Source organism: Diadema antillarum, unplaced genomic scaffold (genome assembly GCF_040938485.1).
Source record: "Diadema antillarum isolate AM-2024a unplaced genomic scaffold, OU_Dant_1.0 scf00000014, whole genome shotgun sequence".
Lineage (NCBI taxonomy): Eukaryota > Metazoa > Echinodermata > Echinoidea > Diadematoida > Diadematidae > Diadema > Diadema antillarum.
The window spans coordinates 2377319-2403648 of NW_027270903.1; the positions used below are offsets into that span (position 1 = coordinate 2377319).

Sequence of the window (26330 nt, forward strand, 5' to 3'; positions counted from 1 at the left end):
CTAGTGGAACATGACAGAGAGTGGATCCTGATCATCCAGGGCAGCGATGTGTCTCAGGATGTCCTTCTTGGTGATGATGCCTAGGAGTCTCCTGTCATGGGAAGAGCAGACATTTGGAGTTTAATTCATCATTTTGTTGTTCGTGTGTTTTTTATCTTTAACCATATTGAATACACATAATGACACACACAAAATATTCAGCAAAAAGGAGTCTTCTATTGCAGCACAGCAGAGTATACATATAGTAGCTGCACTAAAGAAATGTACCTTCTCATTCTTTACGTGTCACCATTCTGTCCTGTCCCAGGAGATGTGACTCCAATTTCTCCTTAATTCTAATTATTTCTTCATCAAAACACCCAGTATCAACTGCCCACATAAGTTTTCATTCTACACCTAGTGCTTAAGGAGCAACAGGGTGAGCAATCAGCACCTCAAGGGGGGGGGGGGGGGGGGGTTGCTGGTGTTTTGCTGTTGGTCCATAAGCAGTATTACTTGATCTTACACATGTGTAACAGACACTTTTATTTGCAATTTGCACTTTTCAACACATGAGAATCAAAGATAATGAAAATTGCACAATTCTGAATGCCTGGTACAAAACAAAAAATGACTAACAGAATTATACTATGAAATATATTTCATAAGCGCATGGTTCCAGAAATAACAATCAAAAATGGAGTTTCCTTTAAGATCTGATGCAAAACATACCCATTGTGAGTCACTAGCGTCTGCCGCAGTCCCAGCTTCCGAAACATGTCCACCACAGTACTCATCGGTGTTTGGTCTGTCACTTGCGTAGGACACTGGAACATGATGAACAAGAAAAGAAATGTTCATGTAAATTCGTAAATAACAAGTATATCATGGACACTGAACATTTGTATCATGAGCAAGATCTTTTTTTTTTTTAAATTTCAGTCATCAGTACTGCAAGAAGTTTCTTTCATGGTTAGAAAGGGAGACCATAAGTTCACTTATTTTCTATATTATGGCAATCACTGCATTTGGTGATAAACTTGCTTATCGCCATGAAGTATATCTTCATGCTACTGATGCGGGATCTTGTGTTCAACTCTTTTTTTTTTTATTGGAAGAGGAAAGAGGGGGAAGATGAGAAGGGAGAGGAAAACAATGATGATAACAGTAATATTAATGATTATCATAATCATATTCTTCAACAAAATCATCATTACAATAATGATAATAATAATAACAATGATAATAATAATAATAATAATAATAATAATAATAATAATAATAATAATAATAATAATAATAATAATAATAATAATAATGATAATAATGATAATAATGATAATAATAATAATAATAATAATAATAACAATGATACTACTACTACTACTACTACTACTACTACTACTACTACTACTACTAATAATAATAATAATGATAATAATAATAATAATATAAAATAATAATCATCATCATCACCATCATCATCATCAGAAGAAGAAGAAGAAGTTGAAGAAAAAGAAGAAGGAAGAGAGAGTCCTCCACCAGTTTCCAAGAGAAAAGAACCCTGAGGTGTTGAGCAGAGTTTAGTTTCATGAATCGTATTTGGCACTTGGACCAGCAGCTGAATCCCTGTCATCAGTACCTACAGGTGCTGCAAGACATTCTTACCTGACTTAGAATATGAGTCATCTTCACACCGGCGGGTCTGTCTGGTGTTGTGAACTTTGGCATAGAGTTTGTGAAGTACACTGTTGACTGGCTGACCACGCCTTCACCCTTTTTCCTTGCTCGTTCTGTAATGAGGACAAAAGTGTGACAGAGAGAATAAAATAGATCTATCCTTTACATGCACAGTATCAACTGTATGAGCTAACTAGCTCACTGCAAAGATAGAAAGATTGGAGAAAGCTCACACTTCATGCACTGGTCAGGATCCAAAAACTTCTTGCATGAAAAAATCAGCAAAGGGAAGATTATATTTACTCTTGTTAACAACAACAAAATCACTGAACACTTTAATACGAGACATTTCTACAGAGCTGAGGTGCCACTAATTCTGAGAAAATACAGAGTTGTGTGTAATAAGTAAAAACAGCATTGAATAAACAGAATGAAAGAAATACCGGGTGCACCTGTTTCAATGAGCATAGTTATAACGAAATTTCATTACGATGAAGTAAGAATTCAGGTTCCAAAATCATGTTGTCTTTATATATCATATATCTCTCTATTTGGATATCTACAAAATTCCAACAAAATAAAAGAAAACTGCTGGTCCTGAGGACTTTGCTATAGCAGGAGTCACCTGTATGTCAATGTAACAACAAACTAGTCACTTACTAAGAGCGTATATCAGTTCCCTCCGGTAGACCAATCCCACCAGTCTCTGCGACTCCTTGGATACGATGACAGGGTACGCGTTGAAGGGACTGTCTACGGTCAAGATTTCTGAAGCACCAGAAGCAGTGGAGGAAAAACAGAAACAGTATAATAAAAACTCTTCTGATAATCGAACAATTACTAATACATGAGCATCTCATTACTGTCACTACAAACACAGCCCGTCACAAGTGCAAACATATGGAGTCTAAATGTCACAGCCTTTCACTTTGCCTGAAGTCAGAACATACTTCAGATTTTGTTGTTGTTGCTAACTTGTATGGAATAACCCTCTCTTCCATTCCTTCTTTTTTTATATAACTACTTCTTTTAAAAAGATAAATAACTTCCATTTTGAAATAACACTTTCACCTGTGTACTGCAGTTAAATTGAAAGCTACATCATGTCATATTTACAACCATAGGTGAAATACATCTACATTTTAGCTACAGATATTAAAGTGGTCTAATAGAATGGTCTCTTCAGAATGTCAAAATGTCTCCCTGCTTGTCAGTGAAAACTTAAGTTCTTTCTAAATATACTCATATTTTCCTTTTCTGTTTTTTTTTAAATGAATGATCATAATTTTTTTTTTGCATGAAAAGTGTCATATCAACAACATACTTCAACAGTCAGTAGATCCTCAGTCCTATCATTGGCAAAATGTGAGAGGGTTCTACAATTAAAAATAATGGGCGATATTTTCAATGCCCCATTCTATCAATACATAACTCTGTAGATTAGACTTATCTTCAAGGTGCAAACGTCATTTCGACAAGAAATTTCATCAGAAAAAAACCCAGATGACCCACAATTCTGCTTTCAATTCCAATGATAGGTCAAAATGAAATGTCAACACTTTCACTTTTCCTTTTGCAAAAAAACCCAGGTCAAATACTGGAAATAACAACACCCGTTTTCAGTCAGAGAAGCAAAATCGATGGTTTCTACGTACCAAGATCCTCGACGGTCGTTGTGTCCTGTGTGATGACAACCAGAGGGGGATCCCCTCTCCTATACAAGAATGAGACAGAAAAACAAAACATCAACAAATGACTGGGTGTTAACATCTATTATAAGATATGTTTTGTCATTCTTTTTTTTTTTTAATAGATTATTCCAAACAGCATGGTCACTAACTGACAGTACGATGAGATGGCATCTTTCACTGCAATTACTGCTTGGATGTAAACTTGATGCAATTCCCCTCAACAGTCCCACCCATACATCATCTTGTACGCGGCACGCAGTGAGACTTACTGCGGTTTCATGACATAAAATTGATGCCATCCCCTCCTATAGTCCCACCCATACATCATCTCAAACTGGGCACCCGGAGAGACTTACTGTGGTTTCATGACGTCCACTGCCAGAGAGGTGTGCATGAAATCTCTCTTGCTGTCGAGGAAAGGGTAGCCATTGAGGTGTATGTGGCCGTCGTATCTAGCAGTGACAGCGTTAAGTCAAGGATCCAACAAGGTGGTGCACATGTTTGCCATTAACACACATTTTCCTGTCAAGCTAAACAATCTTATAAACAGACATTGCCAATTACGGGAAGACATGCTCTTTTGTGGATGTGGTACCAGACTTCTTTGCAAAACAAATATAGTGAACTTGCATTTGGAACATATGTCGCCCCCCATAAAAAACTAAGAAGAACTGGCATGGATTTTAGAAAACTTTGATGGCAGCCAAGGATTGCATACAAACACATACACTTGTCATTTGTATATTCACACATTCAATTTCTTGTTGAACTCATGTATTGCGTCAAGTGCAATTTTAACAGTGAAGTGATGGGGAGTTGTCAACACATCATCGAAGAACTTGAAACAATGTCCTCAAATGTTTACTTTTAAAGTTTTGATGCGAGACTTTTTTTTTTCTCATAATGACTAATCTATGATTGTCACACGTGAACATGGATGACAGTGATATTCCATTCACAACAAGAACCATCACCTTCCATTTTCACTTAACCCATGTTGAGGACGAGTCCTGAGTATACTCGGGCAGGTGTCTATGGGAAATGTGTGTTGTAGCAAAATCAAACCGTCCTCAACGGGTTAAAGTCTCAACTGTTCATGACCCAATACCAACTGTAAGATATGAGGGGGAAAAAAATCACAAAATAAGTTTGCACAAATCTTACACTTTGTAGAATGATGTCTCCATGTAAAGAACTGATAATCCAAAGATTAGGAACTATAAAAAGTCATGTCACATGGTTGTGCAATTAGAGAGCATTCATCATATCATATATTGGGACATTACACCCCAAAGGTAGCTGGACAAAGGATACATTCCTTCTTTGCTGAAGGCATCTCCCACCCACTTACTGACCATGACAGCCACCATGAGAGGGACAATGTAGACCAGACCACCGGTCAGCTCGAACATGATGACCACCAGCGAAACTTCAGCCAGTGCCAGGAAGCAAGAGTGAAGAAATGAGAATGATAAAAACAGGTCTCATATGAAAATATGGATGCAACTCACAGCACACACCATTTCTCCACAGTCATGTTGCATTCATAATTCGCCAAAAAGTTGAAAAGAAAGCAAAACCATCAATGTGGATATTCTAGCGTTTTTTTGAATGAAAATCTTTGCATGCTGGCCATCTTTATCCTATCAAGATACAAACAAAACGAATAAACAAACAAACTTTGTATCCCCTGCCCATAAGGATAATCCTTGCAAAGTTTGTTTTCAGTCTATCCATGTGTTTTGACAAAGATGAAAATGGGAAAAGTTCCAGAAGACAGACAACGGACAAGGGAGGTAATGCAATAACTCACTCAAGCCCTCTGGCTCAGGTGAGCTACTGTAGACAGTACCATGCAAAATGTACCATAACTTAGACCATTTATTTAGTAGTTCAGTTATTCAGTCAGTCAAGACAGTTTGCCCAGGAAATGTTGCTTGGTGTTCCCTCTTTGAGTCAATGCTATAGTGGAGAGTTCATTGTTCACATTTAGACTAGCTAATCCTGTAAGTTTAAGCCATAGCACTGAGCAACAGTTATGAGTTTGTCAGTCATTGCCAGCACAATTACACTGTTCACACCTTCAATTACTACAAATCTAACAAGAAAAGGGTGTGCATTCATTCCATTGTATGGACTGCCACATAACTATCTAAAGAAATAAATTTAGGAAAATCAATAATGCCTGAGACTCTGTATAGGATTTCTGTTGGCGGGGTCTCCCCTTTAAGCTATCTCTGAAGTATCCAAAGATCAATATTTGGTAGCCCAGAATGCTCTTTTCACAAACATCTCACCCCATTTCTCCTCCCATCAACACTTACACTTGTCAACCTTCTTTGATTTCTGTCTTAGCTTTGATGTTTGGATTCACAGTGGTCAGCCATTGGGTGTGGCTCTACCAACAAGGGTGAGGTTCTACTGATAAGGGTGCGGTTCTACCAACAAGGGTGTGGTATACCTGATAAGGGTGTGGTTCTACCAATAAGGGTGTGTTTCTACTGTCATGGGCATGTTTCTACTGACATGGGAATAGTTCCACCAATGAGGGCATGGCATACCTGTCATCCTGGTCACTCCACCCAAGGTAGCAGCCGCTCCCACCATGGCATAAAGTCCAGGGGTGACACACTTGCCGATGAACTTACATTCTTTAAAGATTATCCAGTCAGGATTCTTACTACATTGTGAGAGCAGCGAAAGGTTAAACACAACAAATATGTTGCCATGTCCACTTGCTAATGTCAACACATTTACACACATGCGCAATGAATGATGAAAATCTAATGGAAATTTCTACTTCTAATTTTCTCAAACATATCACGGGGGAGCACAACACTAAACTGCATTTGAAACACTCTAATAAACCCCAATACAGGTTAAAAAAACCCCAAACCATTATTTCATATTTCCTAAATCACAACCAAAAACCAAAATAGCCTAATTTCACAAGGGATTTCTTCCAAAGTCCCATCACATCATTCTCTGAAGTCATCCCCTTACTCATAGCCATGGCTCCAAAAATTCATAAAAACATTCCAAAAACAGCTCATCATTAACATAAGTTGCCACATTTACATCTAATTTGTACTTGTCTTTAAAGCTGTACTCACTTCACAAAGAGCAATTTGATATGTCATTCTAGCTGAATTGCTGACTATGGCTATGCCCTATTACACCACAGGTTTCCACAAGAAAAAGTATTAAGTCCTCATAAGGTGGTCTACACTCACAAGGCAATCTGCTCCACCAGGACTCCGATAATACGGCCCACGATCGCTCCCACAGCCATGCTGGGAATGAAGAGACCAGCTGGAACCTGGCAACAAATTCAACAAATGATAATGATGTCGATGACGATAATAAAATGTTGTCAAGCTAACTGCCCCAGAGGGAATTTTTTGAAACCCACACCATCCACTCCCATGAATCTTAATTTCACTAGACTCAGGATAGGTAATGCTGGATTTGTGAATATTTGAGCAAAACCGGACACAAAAACCTAGAAATTTGTGCTTATTTGTATGTCTAGGAATTAAGTGATGGGGTATCCTACAGGATTTTATACAATGGGCATCTTAACCCGTTCCATGTGGGAACCTGGTAGCCTGTGTATTAAGTCTATGGGGATTTCGGAATTCAGTATGGAATGGGTTAATAATGTGACAATGCTATTGCTTGTCTGGTAGTCCTAACTGGTTTTGGAAAAATGCTCCTAGGTGATGTAAAAATGCAAAAAGATTCTCATTTGACTCTTACTGGAACAAACAATGAACAATAAGACTCTGCTCACAAAATTTGGAGGACATCATGTTTTGACACATCCATAATAGCCATGAGTAAATTGATTCTGGCAAGCAAATTTTAGAAGATTAGAGTCACAGCCTTGTGTGGTAGACATGAGACATACTGATCTTCGCTGATCGTTCCAGTCGGGGCTGGTGCCTAAAAGTATACATTAGATCGTACAGCATTCTGCTGCAACAAAAATCAAGAGTCAAAAGGATCCTGGTGCATGAGGCAGAAGATACTTAAAGTCACACTCTGTTTTCACCATGATGACCTATCATCATGTGCTGACCTACCTTGATGCCAAATGTGAAGATGGTGATTATGGCTTTAAAGGCAAAAGCTATTGCTAGCAGCCAGAGGGCTGTGAAGACCCCCGACCCTGCCTCGGCTGTCGGGTAGACGGACTGGTCAATGCGGGTGTAGTTTCTCCTGTAATCACTGTTGACAAATGACAATGATATATTAAGTTTGGAGCAGAGTAAATCCAAGCAAACACACATACTGATCATTGGCACAACTTTTCCCTATTACAGTTGAACCTCTCGTATCCGGACAAGTCGGGACCGGGGCTCATCCGGATAAGGGAATTGGCCGGATACGGGAGACTCAATGCTTTATACATGTACATACATACACATGTAGTAATGTGTATACTGCAACCTTTTCATTGTTACATTTGGGGATGTTTGGGGATGTTAAAATGTCTGAAGGTAAGCAATTTGGATGGAAATTTGATGTAATGTATGTTAATCATGTTGGAAGTAATATGTAATTCATGTGTGTTTGTATAGGAGTTCTCAAGGAGTTGGGAATCCCCCTTTCCTCCCGTAATTATTTTAAAAAAATCACGGCGAGATTGCGTCCGTATAATAGAGAGATTCGGATAAAGGGAGGCCGGATAAGAGAGGTTCAACTGTAGGATATATCATGATAATACGTTGAATTGTGACTCAAATTTCACAAAACTTTGAGAAAAGCTAACAGGCATGTCTTCACCCACATTGATTCAATTTCTTGTAAAGTTTTCATCACATAGCCAAACAATGCTCTGTCTCTGTAAACTGGAACTAGATTTTTCAGGAAAATAAAAGCAGTTTCTAGAATAACACATTCTCTTCACATTATATTCCCCCACCCTGCTGTCAATGTTTACGGCATGACTGTGTTTGCAAATAGCTGTGTGTCATTTCATTGACCAAGATTTCTTAAATTTCAATTCATTTAAAGCACCATGACATCTCCTATAATATGTTCAAGATGTTCATGATTAGAAGTTAAAAAAGAAATCATTGAGCAAACGGGACAAATGGAGTAATAAACAAACATTGTACAAATGTTTCAGTTTCAGTTTAGATTATTTTCATATTCCTCAAAGATGAATAATACATTGTGGTAACATACATTGTGGTAACACAAAATACGTTATAAGCACAAAAATAATTTTCAAATAATCTCACAAAAGAAATATACAGTAAAAGTCATACTTAAACTGTGATATGCTGTTACTACAGATGTACATGAGCAGAGGAGGAAAAATGCGCACGAAACCTAAAAGGAATGAAGAAAAATGTGAAGTAAGGACAAGCACTAACTTAGGTTCCCCTTTGTGGTCTATCCCTGTGTATCATATTAACATAGGGAAAATGTGCAAGAATGCATTGAAACAGTGCTTTTTTAATCAATATAGAATTTATATAGAATTAAGCAAAGAATGATGAACAAATTTGGAGAATGTCCTGTATACAAATATCTTTTGTCTTACCACAGAAGGTCGTCATCTTCCGGCCCACATTCAGAGAAGAGCAGGGAAATTAACTTGCTGGTGTTCATCCTGGTGTACTGGTTTGGAAAACTGAGAACGGCTGTGACGAAGGCTAGCACAATCACCTAATGGGTAAACACACATACACATAGTAGAGAATATTTTCCACTCTACAACAGTGTCCACAACATCTATAATGAGAACCACTCAGAAAAAGGCTGTTACACAGACTAGCAGAGTGATTTGATAAGTAATATAAACTCATAGTATAGTTTCTATGCGATAAGTTTTCATAGTTACTTTCACCAGTACCGTCAGTTTCTATGCAACGAATGGTTTAGCATGCCACTCATTCATTATGAGTACACATGTGATTGATGACTATAGCTTGCTACAAGAGATGAAGTAACATATAATTATAATTTCTATGCAACACAAACATGACCACATGTCTACGGTCACTATATCAACTGAATACATGATCATATCTCACTCACACATGGGCGGTGAGTTAGCTAAGTTGGTAGCGTGTCTGCCTCACAATCCTAAGGACCACGGTTCGATTCCCGGGTCCTTTTGAGCAATGTTGTGTATAATCACACTGTCCCCTCTAACAAGAGGCAAAACACTCTGTCCCTTGAATAGGACATAAAATCCAGGTCCCATGTGTGAGAGAGTCGCAACTCATGTACATAAAAAAAACCCACTTCATTTATTCATCGCAAAGAGCAGGGTGTTTAACCCGATGAAGTGGTCCCGCCTTACATCCAACTGGACCCCATGGAAGCCCAACTATTGCAGCTGAATATGGGCTATCCAGCCATCTTCTCAAATGGAAATGAAACAAACAAATTGGTGTCTTTACTGACTTTAAATGTGGTGGACTCACCTCTGTCACTGGGTATTTTTTGAGTCTGGAAGTCTTTCTGAATTTGCACCATTTCAGATTCAGTTTATTGAAGAAAGCACCATACAGACCCTGTAAAAAAAAATATATATACAGAAATATGCTTCTGATCTGATCTAACAAGGTGGCAAAATAATGAAAACTTTTGTTCATATGGTACTGAGAGAAAAATCCAGAATAAAAGCAAACACGCACGCCATCAATTATAAGTTAAAACATATCAATCCATGATCTTGACATCAAAATTCATGAGAAAGAACATGTATTCTTTTCTCTCAATCTGACCAATGTATTACATACGGGTTCCAAAGGGCAATGAATGGACAAGATAAAAAAAGTTGAATCCTGTTTATACTGTAAAAGTGGATATTTTCGTGTGAGTAATTTCTTGCACTCCGCAGGGTAAGAAGAATATTGAGTGTTTTTAACTTCACGGAATCAGGACATTAACTACTGGAACATATGATATGCAAAAATATTTGTGTGCTTTTATTTTCACACTAGCTTCCGCTTGCGCGAAATCCACAAAAATTTCCACACCACAAAAATGTTCACTTTTACAGTATGTGCATGTGTACATCATGTGTACAGTGTGTATATGAGAGTGAGAATGCTCACCCCAAATATTCCCAGAATGATGAAGAAGAAGAGCTCATAGAGTGACCATGGAAGGTCGTACTCCACGTAGAACATGACCAGGTGCTCAGTCCCGAATGGGTTCATGCTGCGCAGCACAAAGGCTGCCACCAGGGCACAGAAGAACGACCGCCACAGTGTCTTCAGGGGGAAGTAGTAACTGACCTAAGGGGTGAAAAATAAAATGAAATTATCATGTCAGTGTGTGTGTGTGTGTGTGTGTGTGTGTGTGGTTGTTTTGTTTTGTTGTTGTTGTTGTTTTTTTTTTGTCATACAACAGTGTCACATGCATTGTCAGGCTTGTCAAATAAGGAAATTCAATGAATATATGTGTGCAAATTAATTGAAGACTTTATTAAAACCACAATATCATCTCAACATCAAATTTGCATGTGTGGTTTTTGTTATCAATATGATCCCTCTTTTCTCAATTGAAAAAATGCAAAACTATAAAAGTCTAAACTTTGCTATTCTATGTGTAACTTTCATGAAACATGTACACTACTCTGCTTGATCTACTCTGTTAACTAAAGCCAACTAGAATATGGTGTAGAACTGTATTTTTTTTTTCCACAAGAAATCCTAGCTTCAAATCATGCCTAGTGCATATATTCTTGGTCAAGATGTTTGACCAGCAATGGGCCGGATGCATAAATGCTAGCAATTGCTTGTGCTAGCCTTTTACTCGAATCCGTATGCATAAAAACAAGCAAGTGCTTGCGAGCAGAAGCTTTTGCTAGCAAGCAAATGCAATTGCTTGCTGCCCACAAGCAATTGCTTAAAGACCAAGCATTTACTTAAAACGTATGCATAAAACATACTTTTGCTTGTTCTTGCTAGCAATTGCTTACGATTTTCCAAGCTCTGTAAAATGAGCTTGAGCTTTTGCTTAACTGGGACGTTCCCTTTTAAGTACCATTTTCATATTCATAAAAGAAAGACCACACTTGTGCAGGAGTGGTATAAATCTACAAGAAATTACTCCGAAGTAGTGTAAGAAACTTTTTCGTTTCAACAACGGGAATGTCCAATGGTTAGCACCCAAAATGTGATGAAAAACAGGTAGGATGTCTGACTTCGGTGGAGAGCAAGGAGACCTCTCTCCACGTGCGATCTGGCAGATCCGGGCTACTATAAGCAGTGATGGGAATCAGCCAGTAAGTGTGTGTGTGTATAGATGAATGTGTGCATCTGTGTGTGCATTTATGAGTGTTATTTCATAGCTCTTCTGCTATGTCAGGAAATGTTTCCGCACACACATGCCCTTTCAAATAAATGCTGTCACACTCGCCTTTGTTCTTGTGTTCGCACACGCGTGACATCCCTTTTGTTGAAAATGCAAGCAATTGCTTGTGCGGGACAAGCAAAAGGTATAAGCACAAGCAAAATGTTATGCATATGGATTTAAGCAATTGCTTGAGCTAGACCTGTTGCTAGACGAGCTTGTGCTTTTGCTTGTTTTATGCATTCGGCCCAATGTCTTGACCTAGCTGTAAGAGTAGGTATCTGCCAATGCAGGGGACAATAGTTATGATAGGGCCCTCTGGAAGAGGTCCTTGACACTAGTGAGAATACACTGGTTAGGTTTCGGCTCAGTTTCAGTTTGTTTTTTATTTCTCCACTTGTACAAATGAATCTTGTGATGAATCAACAATAATCTTCTCATGAAAATATAAGTGATTAATAAGAGTCCCTAAAGAAACAAATGGTATCATGTGTACACACAATTATATTTTGTACTTTTATGATACAGGTGGAGGAGACCATCATAAGTGAGCAATTTGCTTGGCTCAGATAACGGCCTCAGGGGGCTATGGTATCTTGATAAAGTCTCTCTTTTTTTGTACGAAATCATATGATAAACTATGCAATAACATAGCATAGTAAATGGAGTGTCAACCAAAGCATATACTGACAAAAGTGTGTGCCAAGTGTGAATTTTAAATCAGAGGATCAAAAACCTTTAAAGGATATCCATATAAGAGCTTTGTCTAATCTGAGAGTATATTCACACTTTCGCACAGCTTGATAAAATATCATACCTGTTGGAAATTGAATGCTATGTGAAAGTTGTGTGTACTCACCTCTTCCAGACTGAACAACACGCCACCAATGGGAGCCCCAAAGGCAACGGACACCCCTGCTGCTGCCGCTGCAGACAGGACCTGAAATCAAAATCGGTTCAGTCTAGTTCAGTTTATTTTCATTCATCATAAAATACATAAAAATACAAAGACACATACAACTACAAACTTAGAAAAACTTGTTTCATGTGAATGGGATCAACAAAAAGAACTTTAAAGTCTTATGAAACGTTAACCCCGGAAATACAAAATATAAAATTAAGAAGGACATGAAAGACGAAAACAACCGTATGATCATAAAAGAAGTAGATGTTACAAAAGTAGCCTTCAAACAAATCAGTAACAGAAAGAATACAAATTCATAAATCAGCACTTCTCATTGAAGAGTATCACTAGAAACACAGCTACCCTTCGCATCTCTTCTGCAATGTAATGCTCTACCTATCATGACTGAATTACTTCTAAATATCACGATAAGTCCATGTCTCCTAATTTGTTTCATTTTTAAAAAGATAGCATATGAATGAATCATTCCCTATCAATGACCTACCTTCTGAGCCTCTATTGACATAAATCTAATGCATCATGTTGTCACCTTGGAGGAAAATCACCAATTTGTCTCTCAAAAAGAAATCATACTTTTTAATGTTTCTAACTGCGGTTCTCAGTCTCAACTTGTCAACTCATGAAATTGTCTACCAAGTCCTGATTCACACAATATTATAATGTGCGAGGGTGTGCTTATACTCATGAAATATATAATATGGCACGGTTCTTACAGTAAACGGTGAATAATACCCCTTCCAGTAACTTATGTATTTTTGGCCAGCTCCTGGCCGGAGTTAAATTGTCCCGCGCCAAGCAGCAAAAATTGCGTTCAGCAACTATAACAGACCTATTCATGAACTTGGCCACATAAGGGATAACTACCATGGTAACTGAATGCGCGCTCCAGCAGAGGCACGACCATGTAATTGTGACCTTTGACTGTGTACAAAATTTTGGCTTGAGCCTGGCACTGCTATCATTCATAAACTCTTTGATCTGCGCTAGGCCCGCACTTGGCCCACACCTGGTGCTAGCTTACAGCAGCGCCAAAATAGCCTGAGCCTGGCATGGGCCACCTTGGCCCAACCCATTCAAAAACTCAAAATTTCATGACTTAGCTTGGGTCTGGCCCGAGCCAGAGAGTTACTAAAAGGGGTATAACGTGGACTTCAGTCATGCCCACCTCTCTTTTCTTGGCCTCGTTCCTGTAGTATTTTGGGAAGAAGTAGGTGAAGACATTGCCACAGCAGCAAGCCACGTGGACCAGGGGCCCCTCCTTGCCCAGGCTCAGGCCGGCCCCGACGGCCATCATCATGGTCAGCGTCTTGATCAGCAGTGTCCACTTGCCCAGGTAGCCCCTCATGATGAACCCACTGAGAATGGTCTTGATCTGAAATGACCATTGTCAAATTAAGTCTGGTCAAGCTACCTGACAGTGTAAAATTGCAAGTGAGAAAAGAAGCTTTAAAAGAAGCATGGAACCTGGTGCCTGGCACTTAAAGGGATATCAATGAATGTATTTGTACATATCAAGACAACTTAATGGTGCCAGAGTAGTCACATACCAATAAATTCATCTTCAATTCTGTCTGCAGTACTTTAAAGATAATGTTTCACTTTTTTTTTTTTTTATGGGCCAATGAATCACATTTCAATCGGTCTTTGATAAGTCATCATTTTGATAAATGGCTTCTTGCATGCTAAAATTGCCTTCTCCATTTTAGCCAGGGGCATCAGATTCTTTTGAAAGTATAAACTTATTGCTTTGCGAATAAGTCTCTAAAAATCACTGCATGCCTTATAAAAAAATCCTGAAAAATATGAAAATAATTTGAGGGTGAACAAATTTGGTCTAAAATTGAACATAAAATACACAACACCCCTGTGCAGTGCACCCACCTCTGGAATGCCAGACCCACATGCATAGGGAGCATACACCCGCACCAGAAGCACCGTGGTTGAGGCTAAACCCACGGCCCACAGGACGTACGCCAGATAGTTGAGGACATACGCGACCGTGTCCGAGGCTGCGTGGCCGACGACCGACGACCACGTCATCCAGGCCGGGCAGTCGTTGGAGTCGAACATGGAGGTATTGCGGATCCAGCAGCACTCCTCCTTGTTCAGCCAGAAGGCATCCCGGCAGACGCCCACCTTGAGGTCACTCATCCAGCTTGTCCCGATGTCAACGATGCCAGCAAAGGCACCTGGTGAGGTTAACAGAGGTCATGACGATGACATGCATATATTTAGGGCATTGCTTCAAACTGAAGTATTCACTTTATACCCAAAGCATGTAGTCTGTGGGAGTCTAAGGAATGATTTTCTTTGATTTATAAACAACACCTCCATGTTCATCCCAAGAACAATTACAGACTGGAACACACTCCTATCGACAGTCTCCAACATCACAAACAAAGACTCCTTCAAAGCAGCAATCCTACAGTACATCCAGGAGCAAAGCAACTAGACCCCACACATCTCTCTCTCCGTGCAATACAACACCAGCGCACCCCCTGTCTGGTTGGACCCTACTAAGGGGTGTTGGACAGTATACAAGAAGAAGAAGAAGAACTCCATCTATCTTATAACAAATTTTTCTACAAAGGTATATAGGATATGTCTTCGTTTTTTGGCAGCTAATTCACGATTACAGAGAAAAGGTACTCAAACTTTGAATTCATATTTATCTTTTTCAATTTTCTGCTCCCCTGCAAAGATATCTTTACTGCAAATCAGCGGCTCTAAACAACATTTACTATCTGCCACTGTTTTTACCTTTTCCTTATTTTTTCCAGTTTTTTTAATGTCTATAAAGAAAATTTCGCAAACAGGATAAACTCACTGAGCTCCACTGCTTTTTGCTTTGAAGAATTATTCTAAAATGTATGGAAGGTGACTATGATAGTCTGATATGGATCACACACATACACAAACACAATTCATACTTACACACACACACACACATATCTAACTACTCAACTACATAACCACGCACTGACGGTTTCACATATTCTGCAGATCTCTCTGCAGTGCCCTTAGTCCCACCTGTAGCCAGGCCGACAAGCAAGACCACTGTCCACCCGGACACACTAAACATCATGTCCTTCAAGGTGTCCCAGCACGAGTCCTTCCGGTTCTTCTTCAGGTTCTTCCGCTCCTGGCGGTAGCGAGCAATGTCCCGCACCCAGTCTATGGTATGAAAGTCATCATACTGGCTCATTTCGGCTGAGAATCTGTCTACATGATCTGGGGGGGGGGGGGAAAGAACAAAGAGAACAAAAACACAAAAATATGAAGAAAATGGAACTAAAGCAGGATGGTTTTGAATAATGACTTTAACTTTCCAATAAAGATGAGTGTCTTCGCATGTAGATTCATCATATCTACTTTTAATGCTGGAATCTTACCTTCAAATCCTTAAAGGGAAATCTCATTACAGAAATCTTGCAAAATCTTGCAAAAGGCTATTTGAGATGTAAAAGGCAGTCTTCCCTATCAAAAATTAAAAGTGTCTACACTGAAATTTTCTATGTCATCTATGATACAAATTTGCACACCAATTAAAAAAAGTGTTTTTACTTGAACTGTCACTAATTTCAAACATTTGCCATGAAAATGTAAGGCTATCATGTTATATGATGCATTCTGAATACTACAATCTTACATATCCTCAGTGGGTACTCCTTCACAAGACTCCAGAAGAAAAAACGATATCTGGCTGCATCTGAAACCGAAAATAACTCAGTTTCACATACAATATGTGTTGAATATCAAGTTGCATTCAGAAAGAACCACAAGATCCAGACAAACATGGTATCACAATGCATTCAAGGTCTGGCACACTGCATGAATTTTTCTACAACTAAGACGGTAAAAACTTTCCCTTCTATTTTCTTTACTGTATTTGAAATTCTTTATGGTCTTTTTAATATTTCACAGACACCTTTATCTTGATGGAATGTCTTTTGATTTACACTGACCACCATTGTTGTTAGATCTCCCGAATGAAAAGCTTCTGTTTGGAGATGGCAAGAAGGGCGTTGCAGGCATGTCGCTGATGTCTAAGAGCTCTTCATCGTCGGTGTCAGAACGATGTCTGCTGCCGACTGTGTCATCGCCCTCTGCACTGCTACCGCTGGGTCCCGGTTCAGATAGCAGACGAGTCGTGTCCTCTGATGCCATGTCATCAAGCTCTAGCCACCTGCAGTAAAGCGACATTGATAATTTCTTCTTCTCGTTTTTTAAAATAGAAATCTCCTTGTCTTCACCAGAACACAGATAAAGTACCAGAACAATCTGCAAGTATGCCTGAATCTCTCATGGTAGGAATGATGAATAGTTACTATGAATCAGTCGTGCTGTTAACAGTGTAATTTGCTTTGGCGCAATAACAATGCACCACTCTAATGGGTTGCAGACCCTTAGTCTGGGTTAGTTAATACTCTCAGTTTCAGGACAAATCATATCTAATAAAAACAAGACAAGTGCCATAATGTGTCTCGCCCATTCGTGTACAAGAAATTGTACGCGAATGGGATATAACAGATAAAAAAAGAGAGATATAACAGATAAAAAGAGATATAAAAGGGTAAAAATTTATGGCAAAAAAGAAACGTGCCATAAAAACTTAACATTGGGTCCTTAAAGTTTGTTGACCCCTGCCTGTGACCTTTGACCTTGTGGTGACCATCCACTCCCCTAGGGACATCTACCATCCAAGTTTGGTCACAAACAGACCTATGGATCAACAGTTATGACCCATGATAGAAACGCGCCATAAAAAATTAACATTGGGCTCTAAAAGTTCGTTGACCCATGCTTGTGACCATTGACCTTGTGGTGACCATCCACTCCCCTAGGGACATCTACCATCCAAGTTTAGTCACAAATGGAGTTATGGATCAAAAGTTATGACCCATAATAGAAACGCGCCATAAAAACTTAACATTGGGCTCTAAAAGTTTGTTGACCCATGCTTGTGACCTTTGACCTTGTGGTGATCATCCGCTCCCCAAGGGACATCTGCCATCCAAGTTTAGTCACAAACGGACCTATGGATCAAAAGTTATGACCCATAATAGAATCGCGCCATTGGGCTCTAAAAGTTCGTTGACCCATGCTTGTAACCATTGACCTTGTGGCGACCATCCACTCCACAAGGGACATCTACCATCCAAGTTTGGTTACAAATGGAGTTATGGATCAAAAGTTATGACCCATAATAGAAACGCGCCATAAAAACTTAACATTGGGCCCTAAAGTTCATTGACCCCTGCCTGTGAGCTTTGACCTTGAGGTGTCCATCCACTCCACAAGGGACATCTACCATCCAAGTTTGGTCACAAATGGAGTTATGGATCAAAAGTTATGACCCATAATAGAAACGCGCCATAAAAACTTAACATTGGGCCCTAAAGTTCATTGACCCCTGCCTGTGAGCTTTGACCTTGAGGTGACCTTCATGGTAAAATGTGAAACTTTGTATGACCCCTCTTCCCTCGAAGTTTGATTGTAATTGAAGCGCAGAGTAAAGAGTTATTGAAGTTTTTGTAGCATTACGGACAGACAACGGACGGACGACGGACGGAGGGATGACGGACGGACAGACGCCGCAGGCGATCCCTAAGTCTCCCCGCACCTCCGTTGGGCTCGACAAAAAATGAACAAACAAATAAAACAAAGATATTCGAAGAAAATCAGGGTACAGTGCACACGTACATATGCAATTGTACACCAAAGACTCAGTGCACTCTTTGAAGAAAATCAATGAGACAATTTTGCCTTATTTTGACTCAGGTTGGATTTTGCATCATGGGTATTATCAGTTTGTCAACCATACTTTTGTCATGCAGTACTCTTTTGTGCTCATACACTGTAATGTTGGGGATGGTGTGGAAGGGGAATCTCCCCCCCCCCCCCCCCCTTCTCTTTCTGCTGGAGGGAGTTTTGACAATTTCACATCATAAATGGTGCACTCCAGTGGATACTTCAGTAAAGATTTCAACATATGCATAAAAAGAGTGTGCCTGTGGGAAAATCTAAAAGATTTGGGCTTGGGCATTTAAATTAAAGGTCGGATTATCAGGGATTTGGGGGACATTTCTTGTTTTACTCCTGCTTTGGGGGTTCAGTGTGAGAATTCTTCATCAGAGCTTGAGACAGTTAAAATTTGGTGAATTGCATGAGTCTCACAACTAATTCCGTGAAGGTTGGCAACCCTGATATCATTAGCATTCTTCTTCTTTTTCTTTTTATTACTATCATGGCTTACAATCAGCCCATCCTAAATTTATTAAAATCACTATTATAAACTATTCACACCATTCAGCAAAAAGGGACCCGAATAACCCAAAGAGATTATAACACAAGAGGGCGTAGTCCAGTGGGGAGGCAGCCGCGCGAGGTAGCTGCCATTTCCCGTTGTGGGAGCCGCCATTGCACGGATCCTGGCAGCGCACTGTTTAATGCGCTCGACTTGAATATTCGGCGCAGTGACCTTGCGTTGCTTTATTGTGACGTCACAATGGTCATCTTTAAGCGTCATAATGGTGCTGAGGTTGTTTGATTTTATGGCTTGAGTGGGAATGTACGCGAAACAAACGTCATAATGCTCAAGTACTGTCTAGTCTACACCCAAGTTCCCACTCTTTATTTTGCAAACAACAAAAAAGTCTGGACTCTACCAAATGGTTCAAATAATATGATACCATCGTAGAAACTAATATTCAAACAATTAACCACATTGTGATTCTGAAAATGAAAATGTGTAATGAAGAATAACATATCATTCCAGATATGATATGAGAAGATATGACTTGAACGTAGACTTAGATCCAGTGCCAGGAGCTGAGTGTGCGCTCCCTCTTCAATTTTGGACGCACTATTTGTACGCACGCGTATGGCGACTACTTACTCTATAGGTATAATCTCTTTGGAATAACCCAATACCTACTGACATATGGATGAACAATCCATGGATACACATATGAAAAGCAGGAAGTCCATGGAGTTTACATGATGCTCTGAAGATGTATAAAGATATTCCTGTGAATGCATTTTAGTGATACCTGATCACATTGCATTACACATCACATCATTTCCTGTCCTTGATCTCGACCTGGACAGATATGTTATTGTAGGACAAGTGAAACCCAAACCTAAGATTCCCCATATTCTATCATACAGACCCTTTTGAACAATTGACGCAAATACAGCATTGGGCCTTTTTGGTGGTTTTGCTGTTGTTGTTGACATGGGTTATGCTCTCCGGGATTCCTATTTAAACTCCAAACAAAAGCATGAAAAAAGTAGCTAGATCTAATGTCGCTTCAATAAAGTCTGAAAATGTGGCATCTTATTCCTTTGCTTAATGAGGAAATAGATTTAAGAAATTAAACTTCCAAACAACAAATCTAGTTTCTCAAGGAAAGATTGGCATCTAATATATTTCACTTACAGTGAACAATGAAGTGATGTATAAAATAAATATTTTTTCACTTCTTTTTTATTCTAAGCAAAAGGGAATCTAAGAGAAAAATTCTTTTGATGATTACTATGATTTTGGGGCTGAATACTTCTCAGACCGAACTGCATTTATTTTGCTAGAACAACTATTGAGCAGCACAAAGTACATAAACCAGGCCTGCATACACCCAGATTTTTTTTTGAATTTCACAAGGAGCTATTAAAGACCCACAAAAGTAAAATGCACCAAAAAGTTCTTGTATACACAATGCATTGAATGGCTCTGGAATTTTACAAAGTTTAATGCCATGGCTATTTTTGGATCGATATGTACACTAACTTATCAACAGATTTGTAGCAATCACAAAAAGACAAGAAATGGATGATGGGATAGGTCATGTAATAAGCTTCAAACAAAAGAGTGAATGGAAGTTTCCCAAACTAGGGTGTAACTACAGACAGAAGAATTTGGGCATAATGATGAACCTGCGCTCATGGGTGAATTGTGCACAAAGCATGATCAAGCATGGATACAAGAGAGAGATCCACTACAAATTGCTAATGATTTTATCGAAATACAGGAACTCTAATTTGCAGGGCTCCAAGGATACAATGTACATCATTTGTGTGTGTTTTTTTGTGTGTGGTGATGATATTACTTACCGTTGAGTTGCGAGTACTTGTGAATAATGATAGGTTTATATTGCAATGGTATGTAATGTGTGTTTTGCTGACCACTCTATGGAGCTTACTGCAGTTATGGCATAGTGTGGGGGGCAGAAGAAAAATTTACTTTTCAAAGATCATACAGCTATCTTATGTTTGATTCAAAAAAACACAATGATTTCAGTCATGTCTAAATTCATCGCCCTCTCTCTCTTTCTCTCTCTCTCTCTCAATTTATATAACAGTACGTACTGCTTTCACTTAATTTGTGGATTATTATTCATTCTTTATTGTGATGAATGCATTTAAAGTACAGAATTTGGTGCAAACACACAATTCTACAGGATGAGGAAGTCTTTATGAACTGGTTTCATGCCCGTGATGTGAATGCAGAGATCAACTAAAAGTGGATGTAAACTTTATTTTCAACTTTCATATTTCTTGCAATCACAGCATTCAATATGACACTCTCTCAGTTTGACATTCACAATCTATTTTTCACAACTTTTGATGTTTCTTTCATGTCACACTTTGACCATTACTAGTTGAAACTATGACAAAATAAACTTCAGAGGATACAATTTTTGCTTGGTTTTCTTTGCTTACATGGACTTCTCTGGTAGTTATGTAGGACTGCGGTACATTGCAAATTACACTAAGTTTCATCACGGGAAATCTTCCTCACTTGTAAACTATGACAGCTTAATTAAACTTCCAAAGCAGAAATTGTGTCAATAATGCATGATAATGAGATCAAGAAAGAATCATAAAAATTTGCTTAACTTTTCAAACTTCTGAAAGTTTCTATGCAGTATGAAATAGTGAAAAGCCAAATGTTTTTTGTTTTTGTTTTTGTTTTTTGCTGTTGATGTTGGTTTGGTTTTCTTTGCTAGCATGGAGTCCCCTGTACTTACATTGAATCCCACATGGCCAATTGATAATATGAAGCAGAACCTTCACCTGTGGTATTCATACTCTCTGCATTTGTACAAAAGGAGACCATGTTTATGCAGGGGGAACAGACTGAGTGTTGTTACACATTATAATAATAATAATAATAATAATAACAATAATAATAATAATAATAATAATAATAATAATAATAATAATAATAATAATAATAATAATAATAATAATAATAATAATGGGCAATTATAATGCGCCAATTCCACATGACTTATGTGCTCATGGTGCAGTAGGAAAATAAATTATGAAATTAAACAAAAATTATTACACACACATATACATGAAAATGAATGAAACAACGATTAAAAAAAATACATACAGCTGTAATGTACAATTCTACTCGAAAGCGGTTACAAACAAATGAGTCTTGATGGCAACTTTAAAAAAGTCCATATTCAAAATGTTACAGATACCCGGTACAAGTAGCTTGAGGCAACTGATTCCACTGGCAAGGTCCAGCATGTGCAAGTGGCCACTTACATGTATTACACTTATAGTCTTAACAGAAATAAATCAAACACAGTTTTTGTTTCTTTGACATATTTACATTTACAAAGTAGGCCTACTGGTACAAGAGAAAAAAAAAATCACTATATTGAAAAACTGAGCTATAGGTACTGGAAAAGGGAAGGAATTTACACTATTGTTGGCCTAAGTATAAAAAGACTGTTCAATTTCATTTCTGTTTATATTTTTTTTAATTATTCAAACACAACTGGAACATGTGCATAATAACTCAAATTAGAGTACAGAGGAATTCCAGTCTGTCTAATAACAAAGAGTAAAATCTTTCAAGTATAAAAGTGATAATTTGATCAAAATCAGATAGAAATTAGGGAAGTTATAAAATTGTGCAATTTCACTAATATCAGCAAAACAATTTTTTTTAAAATAACTTTTTGATATGAATATGCAAATAGGTGAGATGTGGCCTATGATGTCATCACCTCACAATTTTCCACTGATCTTGTGCTAAGAAATGATGAAATTCAATGTTTCTGTTATCAACATGATGTCATCCCTTGTTGAATAACTTCAGAATAATGATCAGTTAGATATATGACAATTAGGGATTGGGACATAACTGCATATGAATGAAGAATTGGAAATTTCCAAAATTGATGTACAAACTATATATAATTAAATGGCAAGTTGTGAGGGGATGACATCCTCTCTTCAATTGACTGTTCAAGAACTGTTATCTGAAAAATTAGAGAAACTTCATTTATATCATAAAGTTCCTTTTTTTTAATGTGATTTTGACTAAATTTCCACTGTTTTGCTAAGCAATTTTACTCCTTCTTCTATGACTGTAAACTTTCAACAGCACTGGAATTTCCCTTTAAAGGTCGATCAATGACACACAAGCATCTAAACATGGATCTTTTTTTTTAATTCCCATATTGCAGAAAGACCTGGTTCACAAATGCGGAAACCTGCAGATGATCAAAGCCCTACTTCACACAACAGTCAGTAGGTGTGGACCTTGTTTGTTTGTTTGTTCGTTTGGTTTTTTTTTTTTGGTGGTGGTTGTGGTGGTTTTTTTCTTCTCACATTTATTGATAGCTGCCATACACTCAGTCATACACTGTGAGTTATCTCAAAGTCTGACCTGTCTGTTGGACCAGTAGACCAGTTACCCAGTTTTGTTTTGTTTTTTCTTTTTTTTTTCATGCTTTATATTGGTCCATTCCTGAAAAAGTTACTGGTCCAACAGTGATTTTTACAGGTCAGGGACCATCGGATTAGTGCCAGTGACAGTGTGCAACGTTGGTTTAGTAAAATCAATTAAATGTGTCTCATTGGTGATTCGAGTATATTGTAATAGATCTACATGACATTCAGTGTGATGCTATCTAGGGACAGAGTATGGTGATGGCTTTGTACACTGCACTGCCACTGGTCACTGTGCACACTGTCACAAAAAAAAAAAAAAAAAATTAGTGTAAACTACACTGAGGTCACTGCCACTACTGCATGCTGCACTAGCACATATCATATGCATGGTAACATTACCATCCATCTAAAGCTTACGTTAGCTGGTACGTGAAAATCAATTATAGACACGAAGTGACGAATATGAACTAATTCTATACCGGTACACAATTAAATTTACATAATGCTCGCTATTCACTTAGATTTGACCTAACGTTAGGCCTACTGCTACTGCCGACTGGGTACTGCAGATGCTGGTAAAGGTTTACTATACTGCAGGTGCGCCTCCCTCGTACAAGGAAACCTTCCATAATAATCACGTGAAGTAAAACACATCATGTGATTCCATGTTTCCCTGCCTCGCCCCGCCCGGCCGCGGCCCCGGGCCCCGTCTCGCTGCCTCTCGTCGTTCTTTTCTCTCTTTGGCTCAACTCAGTAATGCACTTGTCAATTGTAGTCCCGGCCCATGGGTACCCGGGGATGGCCGGGACTTGCATTCCACTTGCAACTTTGCGATGTTACACCACCCGGCCAAGTCCCGGCCAAGTCCCGGCCAGGTCGGGCAAAATTTTCACGGAAATCCCCCGCTAAGTCCCCGGCAGGCCGGGCAAAACTGAAGTTGAAATCCCCGGTCAATTCCCCGACAGTCCGGGCAATATTTGTGCAGAAATCCCCGGCCAAGTCCCGGACAAGTCGGGCATATTTGCATAGAAATCCCCGGTCAAGTCCCGACCCTCAAGGCCCGGTCACACTGCCCAAAAGTCGCGTAAGTTTGCATGAATCACGCAAGAAATTTGGTTGTGCGTGCTTAACCGTCGAGAATTTTCGCTTATTTACGCGATAAAAATCACCGATGAATTGCGCAAGAACTACGGAAATATCACTCAAAAATCACTAAACCACGCACTTTCAGCGCATAGGCAAGCAATAAAGGCCCCAAATAGGGCGAATTCGTGGTTGTGCACGACGACTGAGGTCCACGGAAAATTTATCACAATGAATTGCGCATGAATCACGCATGATTCGCACATGAACGTGATAGCGGCAACATTTTTGCAAACGATCACTGATATTCCAAGCATATTTCGCGCGTTTTTCGCGTAAGGACAACGCAAACTACGCAAAAATTACGTAAAACAGCGCAATACTGCCTAGAACTTTTGGTTTTACGCGAAGCCGAGTTTTGAGCTGCTCAAAAACCTGGCCTTTGAGGACCTGTCACACTGCCCAAAAGTCGCGTAAACGCATGAATCACGTAAGAAATTCGAGCCTTATTTACGCGATACATGCGCATTTCATGAGTTTGTCTACAACGTGGAACCTTCGTAGTTTACGCAATTCCGGGTTTTGAGGAGCTCAAAACTCGGCTTCGCGTAAAACTTTACGCATTATTGCACTGTTTTACGTAATTTTTGCGTAGTTTGCGTGGTGCCTACGTGAACAATGCGCGAAATATGCGTGGAATATCAGCGATTGTTCGCGAAAATGTTGCCGCTATCGCGTTCACCAACGACTGTCCGCTGACGATTACTAGTAGCAGACATGAATAATGACGCATGTTTCGCGCTTGTAACACCTACGTATCACTGAAAATCACTAAAAAAAAATATTGGCGTAGGCCTATGTATCTCTAACAGAACACGCAAATAAGCGCATGTATAAATTACGAAATGCTGATCGATAAATCACTAATGTATCACTAACAACTCACGTATGATTGTGGCGCTATATTTTTGCGTGATCTTTCCGTAATTCTTGCGCAATTCATCGGTGATTTTTCAATGCGTAAATCAGCGAAAATGGTCAAATTCTTGACGGACAAGCACGCAAAACCAAATTTCTTACGTGATTTATGCGATTACGCAACTTTTGGGCAGTGTGACCGAGCCCGCATGGAATCGCGTAAAGCGCAGATCCGGCGCACATCCGCGGACAATACGAGCGAAGGTTCCACGTCAGAAAAATGCATGAAATGCACAAATCGCGCATGTTTCGCGCTAGGCTCTATTTTCTTACGTGATTCATGCGTTAAACGTGACTTTGGGCAATGTTACCGAGTCCTCAATAGCGGGGAATTGCTAGTCAAGCGAAATAATTTATGGTCACATTACCGTACTGGAAATGGTACAAGTCATGGTCAACTCTCAAGCAAAATCTGGCTCAATCCCGGCCAAAATTCCCACCCCAAATGCCTGCCATTTGGTTGGAGCGAATTTCCCCCGACAAACCCCGGTTTATTCCCCGCCCACCGGGGCAAAATGAGTGAATCTCCCCCGACAAAGCCCGGTCCATTCCCGACCCACCGGGGCAAATAAATTGAATTTCCCCCGACAACACCCCGGTACATCCCCCGGCCCACCGGGGCAAATTAAGTGAATTTCCCCCTACAAAGCCCGGTCTATTCCCGACCCACCCGGGCGAAAAAAATGCTGAATTCCCCGCCCAACTTGGTTGCAAGTCCCGGCCATCCCCGGGTACCCATGGGCCGGGACTACAACACTACAATTGACAAGTGCATAAGACTCAGTAAAATTTACCTTACACATTTCTTTATGCATGGGACTATACTGACTACTATGACGCAATTCACCACACTAGCGAGAACGTAATTAAACTCACCAGTCTGTTGAAGGAACTGATCTTGGATTTGATATTCTTTTCAATACGTAGTGACTTTTATGGTAAAAGGCACTCATTTGATCCTGTCACCGACTTTC

The 26330-nt window shown here is 39.3% G+C and overlaps 1 protein-coding gene across 1 annotated transcript; it reads right to left on the bottom strand.

Annotated features, from left to right (window-relative positions):
• LOC139722787 (H(+)/Cl(-) exchange transporter 4-like) lies at window positions 1-26330 on the bottom strand. The gene is made up of 19 exons (XM_071634079.1): window positions 26233-26330; window positions 16563-16783; window positions 15628-15828; window positions 14479-14786; window positions 13763-13969; window positions 12532-12612; window positions 10430-10612; window positions 9794-9883; window positions 8905-9029; window positions 7436-7580; window positions 6584-6669; window positions 5912-6030; window positions 4665-4779; window positions 3707-3802; window positions 3315-3373; window positions 2320-2427; window positions 1648-1772; window positions 712-806; window positions 1-91 (listed from the first exon to the last, which is right to left on the bottom strand). The coding sequence occupies exons 1-19, from the start codon at window positions 26307-26309 to the stop codon at window positions 1-3; spliced, it is 2532 nt and encodes an 843-aa protein (XP_071490180.1). The 5' UTR covers window positions 26310-26330.

What these genes read in the sequence shown, in the direction of transcription:
- LOC139722787 (XM_071634079.1), bottom strand. Translation starts at nt 26,309, where the DNA reads ATGAGTGCCTTTTACCATAAAAGTCACTACGTATTGAAAAGAATATCA. An exon ending in ACGAGGCCAAGAAAAGAGAG is followed by an intron (nt 12,613 to 13,762) that starts GTGGGCATGACT and finishes TTTTGATTTCAG; the next exon opens with GTCCTGTCTGCAGCGGCAGC. An exon ending in GAAGATGACGACCTTCTGTG is followed by an intron (nt 7,581 to 8,904) that starts GTAAGACAAAAG and finishes ATTTGTCAACAG; the next exon opens with TGATTACAGGAGAAACTACA.